Below are 12,500 nucleotides of genomic sequence, written 5' to 3' on the forward strand. Positions count from 1 at the left end.
TTACTTTCTTTTGCTTTTTGTGTCAGTTGTTTGAAAAACACCAGAAGCAGACATGAGGTTTTCTATGTACTGTCTGAGAACTTGGTTTTCTGACTTCAGCTTCAGGTTTTCTTCCTTAACTGCATCCACGCTTGCAGAAAGATCTTCAAGTGTGTGTTGGAGTTCCAACACTTGGTTAATAAGTTGTGTTTTTTCCTCCAGTTTCACCTGGTTTTCAGCATCAACTGCATCCATGTCAGCGCTCATCATCTTGGGTAACAAACTTCTGGGCCTTAGGTACAAAATCCTTGATGAATGGTCTGGCGTCGGAGGTGCCCATACCGGGTGGCAGCTGCAGGATGCCTCAGACCAGGTGACAGTGACTTCTTAATGTGTTCTCACACGGCTGCAGGGTGAACAAGCTCCCTTGGGTGATTGTATTTATGATAAGACAAAGTTTTGCTTGGTAGCCCAAGCTAGACTCAACTTCATGATCCTCTGCCTCCTGAAAACAGGGATCACAGGTGTCCACCGTCATACCTGCCTTCCTTGACGTCCTTTACATGGGCACGAACCACTTCACAAAGGCCTTATCTCACAGCAGCATCATTTGGAGTCAGGCTTCAGTCTGTGGAGACACAGCAGTCAGACCATAGGAAAACCCAGGTTACATACAAAATGCTATAAAATGATCATAGGGAAAAAAAAATGAAATGACTATAGGCACTAAACAAATGCCAGTTAAATATTTTATATCATGGTCCAGTTATCTTGAGGAAACATTTGATAGAGAACTCTAGAACAACATAATTATAAAGACAACAATAATGCTTTATTGACCTGTATTACAATGATAGTTCTATGGTTATGAATTCACGATCAAATTATGACTAATATAATTTGGTCTCTGTTTCTTGGGACTTAATCCAAGTTAACTTGGCTGTGAGGGTGACTGGGCAAGGGGACCAGGGGTCACGTGTAGCACATGAGAACCATGTGTGCTGCCAGGCCTGTAGTGCATGCCTTTAATCCCAGCCCTTGGGAGGCTGAGGAAGGAGGGCCAGTACGAGTTTGATGTGAATTCCAGGTCAGCCTGGGCTACAGCAAGACCCTACCTTGAAAAACAGAACCGAAAATGCCCCAAACCTATGTGTTCTTATTTCCATATCTAATTGAAAATATGCCTATTCTCAATATTTTGTCATCTTTATATCAAATATTCCCATTTCTGAATCTTTTTGTTTTCTATCTCTTTAAGGAATAGATTTCATTACAACATGTTCATTTCATTTCAACAAAGCAACATGAAGTAATAATAAGATGGTGATGATGATAATGATACCATTTGGCATGTACTTGCCACATACAGAATATTTTTTGTCTTTGTTACTAAATAATAAAGTATAATTGTGTCCAGACCATTTACTTTGTACTTGGTATTAAGTAGCCCAGAGATTATTAAAAGTGTGCTGGAGGACACACGCAGGTTACGTACAAACCCCATGCCATCCTGCGGAAGGTACCTGAGCAGTAGTGGATTCCCCACAGAGAGACAGGACAGTGTGCAATGCCTTCATGCCCTCACGGTTTGTTTAAAAATAGTTTATTTATTTACTTGAGAGAGAGAGGGAGGTTGAGAAGGAGGCAGAGAGAGAATAGGCACACCATGGCTTCCAACCACTGTAAATGAATCCCGGATGCACGCGCCACCATGTATATCTGGTTTATGTGGGCACTGGGGAATCGAATCTTAGGTTCTTAGACTTGGCAGGCAAGCCATCTCTCCAGCCCCATTAGTTTTTGAACATAGAATCGGCTGTTTCTAGCTGGGCCTAGTGGCATGTGCCTGTAAGACCAGCACTTAGTAGATGGGGACACGGAGATCACACGTCAAGAGACGCACTTCTGGGGGGTTCCAGAGGGTGTTTCCAAGAAAGGATTAACTGAGGGAGGAGATGTCCTTCCTTCAAAGTGGGTGGCCCTTCTGGGTTGAGGACTATGTAAGAAGCTCACCTGTGCTGCTCGCTGGTGACGGCGCTCACCTGGGTGCCCTAGCTGTTCACTCTTGCGTGTGTGTGCTCTGTTCTCACAGTCCTTCGTGGACATTGGAGCCCAGCTGCATCAGCCTTCCTACGTGGACTGAAGACCAGCGGCGCTCTAGGAGTCCTCCAGCCCTTCCGTGCCATATTGGGACTGCTGAGGCCTCCAGCCTTGTGGACTGAGCAGCTATAGGGCTCTTCAACGCCCAAGCGTGCAGGCAGCTATTGTTGGTCTGCTCAGCTTGTATCCTGCAAGCTAATCCAATAAAATCCCCTGCATAATAATATTCATTCTTAGTTCTGTTCATCAGAATCTGACAAATACAGTGAGTTTGAGGCCAATCAAGGCTACATAGTAAGACTCTATCAGAGAGTGCGAGAGAGAGAGACCTACAGCTTTTTCCTAAACAAGTCACGGAAGAGACGTGTATTTCTAGAGGTTTCTGCAATTTCTGTAGCTACGACAACCACTTTAGGTCAATGTATCAGTTAACCTTAGCTGCAGAACAAAAACCGGGCTTCAGTGGCTTAAATAAACATCGTTTAGTTCTTGTTTCTCTGGTTTGATGTTGGCGGGAGTTGAAAGGTTGAGCGTGGCCTCATCTTGGAGGCAGAGTTCTTCTAGAGGTGAATTTGGTACTCATGTCTCCCTGACACATCTACCCTTCTGTGGAAGACTCCACTGATCACTTAATGCATGAGGGACAAGGACAGATGTGACGTAGAGACACCGGGAATTCTTCCCATCGTTCCACTGATGACATTCATGTTCACAGCAGAGAAGACTTTGAAGGCTTGTGTTGTTTTTAAGATATATAAAGATTTTTAATGGAAAAAAGGTCTATATAGAACCAAATGAAGTGGAGAACAATGTAATTCCAGTACTTGGGAGGCTGAGCCAGGGCAATCCAGAGTTTCATGTCAGCCTGGGCTATACGGGTTATAAGACACTGTCTCAAAAACATACATATTACATACATACATCCTACATGAATAGTGAGATGCTGTCTCAAAAACAATCACCCAAGCAAAAAGCAAATGCCTATAGAAATGTTACTCTGTGCACGAAATGCTCAGAAAATTTTACCTGTCTGTGTTCCATTTCTGTGGAACGGGTAAACACCTGCATTCAGATGGGGTGGTTTTTTGTTTGTTTGTTTCTAGCACTTTGGTGAATTTCACAAATGTGCCTGGATGACAAATATTAACAACTTCTATCCCCTGAAGTAGATAGCTGATCTCACATCTTTCATGAATCTCAGTATGCATGTGTGCATATATGTCTCTACCTGCATATGTACATATCTACAACGTTATACTTTTTGATTGACATTGCACAGTCCTCCAACAGAATGTGCAGATTTCCCATGTTCCCTTGGCACAGATGAGATAGACATCATTAGAGAGACATCTTTAACAAGAAATGGGCATTCCTTAAGCTTGGATTTCTCACATAGTAACTGGAAAATAGTCTCTTCCCGTCTGGTTTCACGCATGGATCTGTGAGATGTGCTGTCCTGGGTGCAGGCACACCATGCAGCCAGCATTTAATGTGTTCCCTGGCACAGCGCATCACCTTGGCAGAATGAGCCAAAGAAGGGCTGACCACGGTGAACTCCCCTTCGATACCTGGATCATTAGCTGAGCTTGGGCCAGCTGTGTACATGTCCTCTGCTTCACTTAACTTACCTTATGTGCTTGGTGGGACATTCTTGTGAGATAATGTAGGTTAAAAAAAAAGGTTCATAAATCACTAACAGCTATAGAAGCATGAGCTAGTCATATACATAAGCCTGAAAGACGTGCTGATAACAGGAGCCAACACAACGGTTCTAAGTCCTTAGTGACCAGGTTCATAAAGACTCAAAGGTTTGGGGGCTGGAGAGATGGCTTAGCGGTTAAGCGCTTGCCTGTGAAGCCTAAGGACCCCAGTTCGAGGCTTGGTTCCCCAGGTCCCACTTTAGCCAGATGCACAAGGGGGCGCACGCGTCTGGAGTTCGTTTGCAGAGGCTGGAAGCTCTGGCGCGCCCATTCTCTCTCTCTCCCTCTATCTGTCTTTCTCTCTGTGTCTGTCGCTCTCAAATAAATAAATTAAAAAAAAAAAAAAGACTCAAAGGTTTGGGAGCCATTCTCAGTACCTTTTCTGCATCTTTCAGTTTGCGTACTTTAGAACTGCCACCCCCATGACTGGGAAGAGTCCTGACTGTCCTTGATTGCATATAGTTGGAGCTCAGAGTAGCAGTGACATTTTTATGCTTAACCTTTTGTCCTCACTAAGAGGCCTCACCCCAAAGTAAGAGGGAGGAGGACTGCAGGTCACCTCAGGGGGCTTTTCAAGAGGAATTAACATTCCTATGTGTGTATTCTCTAGTTTTTCCCCCTCCTGACAGAACAGTCCTCCGGCCCCCTCCTCACCCTCAGTCTGGATTCCTTTAGCACCTCCTAATTACATCCCTGGCTGTGACTTTCAGGCTCAGACATCCTTCAAGGCTAATTTATGGGCTATTTTGAAAGAAAGTTCCTAGGACTTTATAGGGACTTTATTTACTTTCATGGGACCTCCGGCATCAGTCTGCTTTCCCCTCTGCTCTTAGCTTCCCTGCCACCACCACAGGGAACAGCACCGCAGGCCGGGCGGGTGCACACCGAGAGGATGGCTCTCTGTCCAGGGGAAGCGCTTTCCTTCCACCGTGCTACCTTGCCTGTCCTGATATTCTCAGACACGAGCTCCATTCCCTCCATTCACATTTGTGTCCATGGGGGGCGAACGGCTGTATGTAGCAGACAGAAGAGGGTTCGTAAGTGGCACATGGGAAGGAAAAGTAGAACACGGGGAGGTAGGCGATAAGGAGATACAGTAAGTGGTAACTGGAGGGCAGGGCACTGAAAATGAGAAGCTAAGATGGGTGTGTGTGTGTGTGTGTGTGTGTGTGTGTGTGTGTGTGTATGTCAGAGGACAACCTTGGGCACTGGCCACCTTTTTTGAGACAGGGTCTCTTGTTGGCCTGGTTATATTGCCAAGTAGGTTATATTGGGTGGCCAGTGAGCTCCAGGAATCAACCTGTCTTTGACTCCCCAGTGCCACAGTACCTGCCTATTTGTTGTTTTTTTTTCTTTCAGTGTGTGTGTGTAGGGGATGTGGAGGTCAGAGGTCAACACTAGGTGTCTTCCTCAATCATTCTCCTCATTTTATTTATTCATGTATGTATTTTGAGATGGTGTCTCTCACTGACCCTGGCGCTCACTGGTTTTGGTAGACTAGCCGGCCAGCAAGCTTGCGGGGCAAGGGCCCTACTGACAGCTGTTTCCTAAGCCCCAATTGTGCTCTTTTGAAAGCAAATATTAGCTGTCTTAAATTTTTAAGTTTCATGACCAAGAGTCATTTGGGGAATTTTTTTTCAGCTAATGGTATGCAAAGTGCTGCGAACCGCTGGAGGCAGAAGAGGAAGAAGTGTGAGGATACATGAATATTCCCTCACAGATACAAAGCAGGCTGTGAAGGGAGGAGAGACAGAATGAGTAACTGAATTGGAGGGAAAAGCAAAGGGTGGAATAGAAGCCAATCCCCAGGCCTTCTGTTTGGATGGTGTTCTAAATAGTGATACCTTTAAGTGAAAATTGAAGGTCACCTTTGCAGAGCAAAGAATGCATCATTTCGCTTTAGAGCTATTCAAGTTGCTAATGCCATGCAATGAATAGGCACTGGAAAGGCAGGTGCTGTTCAGTTAAGAAAGCTTGAGGATGAAGGACCTTTAACCACTGAGCTATCTCTGCAGCCCATCATCCAGCTATTTGAGAAACTGAGTCCGGAAGAAGATCAGATTGGACTGGATGGAGATTTCAAGATGGCTGACTTCCACAGTGAACCAGGTTGGGCTCTATAGTGAAACCCTGTCTCAAAACAAATGAATAAATGAATAACTCAAAAAAGGATAGCAGCTTAGGACAGAGATCAGGGGTTTTAAAGTAAGTTCTGGGTAAACAGAATGCCTGCCTGGTGACTTCCCTTGTTGAAGGTCCTGGATGACAGGATCTGAGTATACGTATGGATGCACGTACTTTGGCTTAGAACAGGCATTTTATGGGTTCATTTCTTTTCTTTTTTGCACAATTAAAATATACCATACGGATGGTGAAGAAGAGAAGGAGGTAACTAGCGTTATCTGTTTGCATGTCAAGAGCGAGATTAACATTAGTACTGGATTGTTCTTAGTTGATTTCTTTCTTTCTTTCTTCCTTTTTTTTTTTTTTTTTTACTTTTTTTCTGGAGGCAGGGCCTCACTCTAGCTCAGGCTGATTTGGAACTTACTTTGTAGCTCCAGGCTGGCCTTGAACTCATGGTGATACTCTGACATCAGCCTCTCAAGTGCTGGGACACACTAAAGGCATGGGCCACCACACCTGCAGTATGATTACTTGACAATGAAACTTTGGAGTAACTTACCAAAGTTAACAGCCAAAAATAACATCAAGCTCTGGATTGCTTCAAGAGAAAAATACATACATGCATACATACACACACACATGCATGAATTTATTTATAGCTTAGGCCTAAAGTAGGAGAACGAAATGCTCAGTTTATCTTTCTTTCCCTGTAGCAGTATACCAGCAATTAGAAAAGATGAAAGAAAGCCAGAATATATGCACAGATACCAAGTTACCAAACTATGAGAGAGTCTTTCTACTGGTGTTAGGGGCCAGTTCTTGGGGCTGGCCATTTCCTCTCCTAGAATGGTATTCCCTGTAGGAAGCTGGAGATAATAATTGCTAACGTATCTGTATTGAGTTCTCACAGTCTATGTTGCCTGGGTATCCACTCTGCATGTCACTTGGGCCTTCTCACAGCCATTCACCGTGGAAGGGAAGACAGAAGAAGAAATGGAAGTTTGAGCGTATGTTCCATAATGGTGGCAAAGTTAGTCAAGAAGCAGAGAGCTGTGAATCATTTATCTAGAAGGCTCTCTAGAGCCATTCACAGTGCTGTGCTAAGTTATGTATGCTAAGGAGCTACCGAAAGGATGCTTTCATGTGAAATTCATAGATAACATTTTAGCTAACAGGCACAATCTTCTCTCCCCTATGAAATATTTTATTAGTAAAAGTTATCAAATTAAGATTTTATATTTCTTTTCATATCCCAATGAATGGCTTTAAGTCTGTTGTGGAGAGAATGTATGAGTGTATTGGTGATTGACACTCGCTGGTTTCTTAGGTTGCTTAACATTCTAAGAAATCCGTTTTGCCAATACAGGCAAAGATGGACATTCAGCTCAGAGATAATAGTTCTCTATGCCTTTTAAAGTACTCTGGGAGGCATAAGAAAGGATTCTAAGAAATCTATGTTTCTTTAAGTCAAGCAAAGATGAAGTAGATAAAGCGAGGAACCTTGACATAGCCAGGGTGTGCATTTCTCTTTCTTACATTTCTCCATGTTTCTGTATCAATTAGTACGGCCCTGAGGAACAATTGCTGAGCCCTGGGAAAAAGTACTTTCTGGTTCAACTGCTGTAGCTTTTTAATCAGCATCTCCCCTCCCAGCCTGGGAGAGCTCAATGCGTCTTTCCAAGTGTGGAGGGGAAAGTCAGCTCTAGGCCAGGCGTTCTCCGAGGAGCTGGACCAGTGCCTGGTTGCTCCTGGGAATTGTGCGGCCGCCAGTGCAGCTGCGCTCCTCCGCACACGGTGGCCAAGAAAAGTCCCTTTCTATGCTCTGGTCTTTTAGCCCATAGACACTGAGGCACCAGGGTGTTGTAGGGGATTTGGAGGCCTTTTGCTCTATAAATCCGACCTCCTGCGCCTCCTCTGCTAGGTCCACAGCACGCAGGGAACACAGAAATCCATCCAGCTAAGTCTCTGCTGTCTTCAGGGGAGAACCCCTCACCCCCTGAAGAGGTAAAGAGAAAGGGACCCTGGGCAGAGTATCAGAAAACAGAGGCATGGGGCCCTGGAAGGGCCTGAACTAGGTGAAAGTAAGATGTTTGCAACTTCCTGGCTGAGTAATGGTTCTCAAGTTCCTCTGCCACCCTGGACCTCCACTTGTGCCTCGCAGAATGAGGGGCGCTAGCCAGTGGATCCTCACCTAATACTTTTGCCCCCTGGACTAGAAGAGAGTACACACTCTAAGCCTTTGTTGTCATAATCCTGCAGGAGTACTGGGCAACAGAGAAGTACTTTTCTGTCCCTCTTAAAGATACTCTGGGGAAAATAAAGGAAACATACACTTCAGAGAATAAAACTAATTCTGGTGTTTTAATGCAATTCAGCAAACTATATCCTTGAACTAGGGATTAGTACATTGGCTAGAACCTAAGTTTTGAGAATGTAAACTTTAAAAAAATTATCTATTTATTTGCAAGTAGGGGGAGGATGGGGGAGAGAGAGAGAGAAAGAGAGGGAGAGAGAGAGAGAGAGAGAGAGAGAATGGGCACACCAGGGCCTCTTGCTACTACAAACAAACTCCATATGCATGTGTCACTTCGTGCATCTGTCTTTCTGTGGGTACTGGGGAATGGAACCTGGACCAACAGGCTTTGAAAGAAAGTACCTTTAACCGATACGTCATCTCTCCAGCACCTGATGTCTAAGCATCTTTCTTTCTCCTCCTTCTTTCCTCCTCCTCAACCTCTTCCTCCTCATCATTGGTATATATGGTGTCATATAGTTCAAGCTGGCCTTGATCTCCTGATCCTACTGTCTGAGTGTATTTTTGCACAAGCAAAGACTCCCAGCCTGAGAGAATGAGGCACTGTCTGGAGATGGGATGAATTTTAATTTTTTAAAGTCGTGTTTCACGATGAAGCTCAGTGTGACCACAAAGTCAGGCCCCTCTTCCCACACCTCCAGACTGCTGGGATTACAGGTGTGCACTCCCATGCTCAGCACCAGCTGGCTTTGATTTGGCCGCTCCTTCTAGGCCTGCTCTTGGCTCTTGGGGGCATACCGCCAGTTACCCTGTGATGGAGAAGTGGAGTTGTTGGGAGACTTGGCAAGGGTTGTCATCTCTATGGTCATGTAGGTTGTTTTAACTGAAATCCCATAATATCCCCAGGCAGTTTAATGCTGGGGTGGAACCAACGTACATAATTAAACAAAGCAAAGATTTGACAACACTGTACTTGTGGCACAACACAGCTGCGATTTCCTGAGCTCGGAGTGGAGAAGGAGCTGGGGGCATCTGTCATAGCAAAAGCATGCTTTGTAGCAAATAACAGCTTAGGAGACATCCACAATGCTGCGGAACACAGGCTATAGGGAGCGAGCTCTGTCAGAAGAGAAGGGGCTGTGGTGCTGGGGTGCTCAGGGGGTGGCTGATCACATCTGTGGGTTATGAAATGAAGCTCTGTGTGACGGGGGGGCCACCACATGATGCTCTCCTCCGAGTAACACTTCTTCTAACTGACTTTTAGATGATCAGTAAGTAAATTGTTTAGGAAAGAAAAACTCTTTTCTTGGAACAACTAAAAAAAAAAAAAAAAACAAAACCTACTATCTTTTAAAATATGCTTGTGATAACCCTAAATGAAGATAAGATAGAAAAAGACTGAAGACAATTAGATGCAATAGAAGTTGTACATTTGAAAGTAATATTTTTTCTGCTGCCACTTCTTACTGGGAAAGGCTTAAGAATAATAATTTTTTAAAAAAAGCACTTAAGAAGTAACTGGTTTTCTGGTACTAGTCTTGGCTATTTCTGCTGCAAAGGGATTCTCTTTTATTTGGTCCAGGGTATGAGGGCCTTTTTGTTCCCTAGCCCAGCAGCACAGGGGTGCTTTTCAATGGCTCTTTCCTCCCAGTGGCATTCATTCTGAAGGAGCATTTGCATAGCAGGCATGATGTGGCCTGCAAGGGAGAAGTGGAGCATGTTAGGCGTTTGGAATCATGTGACGCCAGCAGAAATGATTATGGATCTAAATGGTTGAGCTCTGATGGGCAGGCCACAGCTACGGGTCAGACCCAGGTGTGGCGGAAATTTCAGAAGCTGGGACTATCATACTTTTGTTCTGGAATTAATGTAACTGTGCTTGTAGTTATTTTAAAATATCCATTTTGGGTTTGGGAGTACATTTCAGTGGTGCAGTACTTATCTGGCATGTGTAAGACCCAGGGTTCAATTCCCAGCACTATCAAGGGAACGAAACAAAACAAAACTACATCACAATTCAATTTTTCCCTCATTAAATTTTTTTTAATTTTTTTATTGTTTATTTTTATTTGTTTATTTGAGAGCGACAGACAGAGAGAGAAAGAGGCAGATAGAGACAGAGAATGGTGCGCCAGGGCCTCCAGCTACTGCAAATGAACTTCAGACACGTGCACCTCCTTGTGCATCTGGCTAACATGGGTCCTGGGGAATCGAGCCTTGAACCAGGGTCTTAGGCTTCACAAGCAAGTGCTGAACCGCTAAGCCATCTCTCCTGTCCACAATTTTTCCCTCATTAAAAAATTATTTATTTACTTATTTGAGAGAGAGTATATGCAAACTCCAGATACATGTGCCACTTTGTGCACATGGCTTTGCTTGGGTACTGTGGATATGAGCTGCAGGCTAACAGGCTTCATTAACAAGTGTCTCCCCAGGCTCTCATCTTTAACACAGGTAGATTGTAAACTTTTGCTGACCAGGGATGTAGCTCAGTTAATAGAGTCCTTTGTCTCATGAACATGTCCCCAACGCTGCATGTTGGGGACAGCCTGGGCTATGTAAGATCCTGCCTCAGTAAATAAAGAGAACCTAAAAAACTTCTGAAGTGTCATAGTCTGATTTTGTGGAATAAAGGAGAAATCAGATATTACATACTCACTTTTGCCTCTTTATTTAAAATCTCCATCTCACCAGTGCTATTTTAGCATGTTTTTTTTCCCTCTTTTTCTTTTTTTTGGATTCCATTTTTAATTATTTGTCCTTCCCTTTTCCTAACTCTTCCCTTTTGTCTCCTGAAAAAGTTCCCCTGGAACTTGCCCCTCTTTTCTGTCCTAGGGTTTCTTTTCTGTCCAGGGTCCTCAGTCTGGCATCATGACCTCCACCAGCCGGCCTGAGCCTGTCCCTTCAGCACCTTCTACCAAACTCTCGTGACTCCATGATGCTGTCACTGCTTGGTGGGCCAGTCTTCATAGGACCAGCGTCATTTCTCCATAGGGGTTTCCTTACTCTGTCCCTATGCCAATATCCCCCTACTCTGAGTACTGTCCTGTGTCTCTATGCTATCAGTAAGGACCTGTGCTTTGGACCATCTGGATCCCTCCTCACCCATTCTCACTTGGTTTCCCTGTCAGAAGTCTTAATTAAAAAAAAATTAAAGAATTTTTGTTTTTTGAGGTAGGATCTCTATGTAGCCCAGATTGACTTGGAATTCACTACGTAGTTTCAGAGTGACTGCAGACTCACTGTGATCCTCCTACCTCTGCCTCCCAAGTGCTGGGATTAAAGACATGTGCCACCACGCCTGGCTTACAAAAACATTTTATTGACAACTTCCATAAATATAGACAACATACCATAATCATAATCTCCCTCCAATACACCTCCTTTCCTCCTCCCAGCCCCCCTCCACTGAATCCCTTCTCTTTCCAACTAATTTCTCTTCCATTTTGATTTCATCATTTTTTTTTTCCTTCTTTTACATAGGACTTGTGTAGGTAGTGTCAGCCATTGTGAGATCATCAATATCAAGGTCAAATTGTGTCTGGATGACAGCATTATAAGCAGTCGTCCCCTTCTTTGGCTCTTACATTCTTTCTTCCACCTCTTCCACAATGATCCCTGAGGCTTGGAGGGTGTGCAAGAGATGTCTCACTTAGTGCCAAACACTCCACTGTCATGTCTTCTCAACTGTATGGTGAGTTTTGAGTCACCCCAGTGGTCATGGCCATCTGAAAAGAGAAGTTTTTCTTTCTCTAACCAGAAGTAACAGTAGCATTAATATGTGGGTGTAAACATAAGCGTTTAGAGGGCAGTTTGGTGGGTCTAATATATCCATTTAGCCTGACAATAGTAGTAGTTCCTCTAAGACTTGTGACCTCTGCAGCATAGACTTTTGACTGGACGTTTCAGTATCAGACATGAATTCTCCCTCTCTGTTCCCTGTGGAGCAGGTCTCAAGACCAATCAGAGAGCAGTTTGTTTCTCCCATAACAGTTATGCCACCATTGCGCCAGTTGGTACATTGGCCTGGCTGGCCAGATGTAAGGCTTGCAGGGTTCACTGCTGGTTGAGAACATTTAGGACTTCTCTCCTACAATAGGCTGCATGCAGCGTGGGTCTATCCAGCAGCCTGACAGCTGGTCAACAGGGAGGTGGCTTCTGGCTGAGCTCCAGCTTGATTTCTCAGTGACCTGCAGCCCAAGCATGTGGAGTAGCAGTTTCAAGTTTGATCACTACAAAATGTTTCAGATCAAAAATTCCTTGGCTTTCTGGAATGTTCTTATTCTACTTGCCTTTCAATTCTTTCGCTGTACTTTTCTCTTCATCTTAACTCTAACTTTTCT

The 12,500-nt window shown here is 44.2% G+C and overlaps 1 protein-coding gene across 1 annotated transcript; it reads right to left on the bottom strand.

Annotated features, from left to right (window-relative positions):
• On the bottom strand, positions 1-343 carry LOC105944172 (short coiled-coil protein-like). The gene has a single exon (XM_045155312.1). It carries the CDS (start codon positions 247-249, stop codon positions 1-3), a length of 249 nt encoding a protein of 82 aa, XP_045011247.1. The 5' UTR covers positions 250-343.
• Between the last annotated feature and the right edge of the window lie 12,157 nt (positions 344-12,500).

Source organism: Jaculus jaculus, chromosome 7 (genome assembly GCF_020740685.1).
Source record: "Jaculus jaculus isolate mJacJac1 chromosome 7, mJacJac1.mat.Y.cur, whole genome shotgun sequence".
Taxonomy (NCBI): Eukaryota; Metazoa; Chordata; class Mammalia; order Rodentia; family Dipodidae; genus Jaculus; species Jaculus jaculus.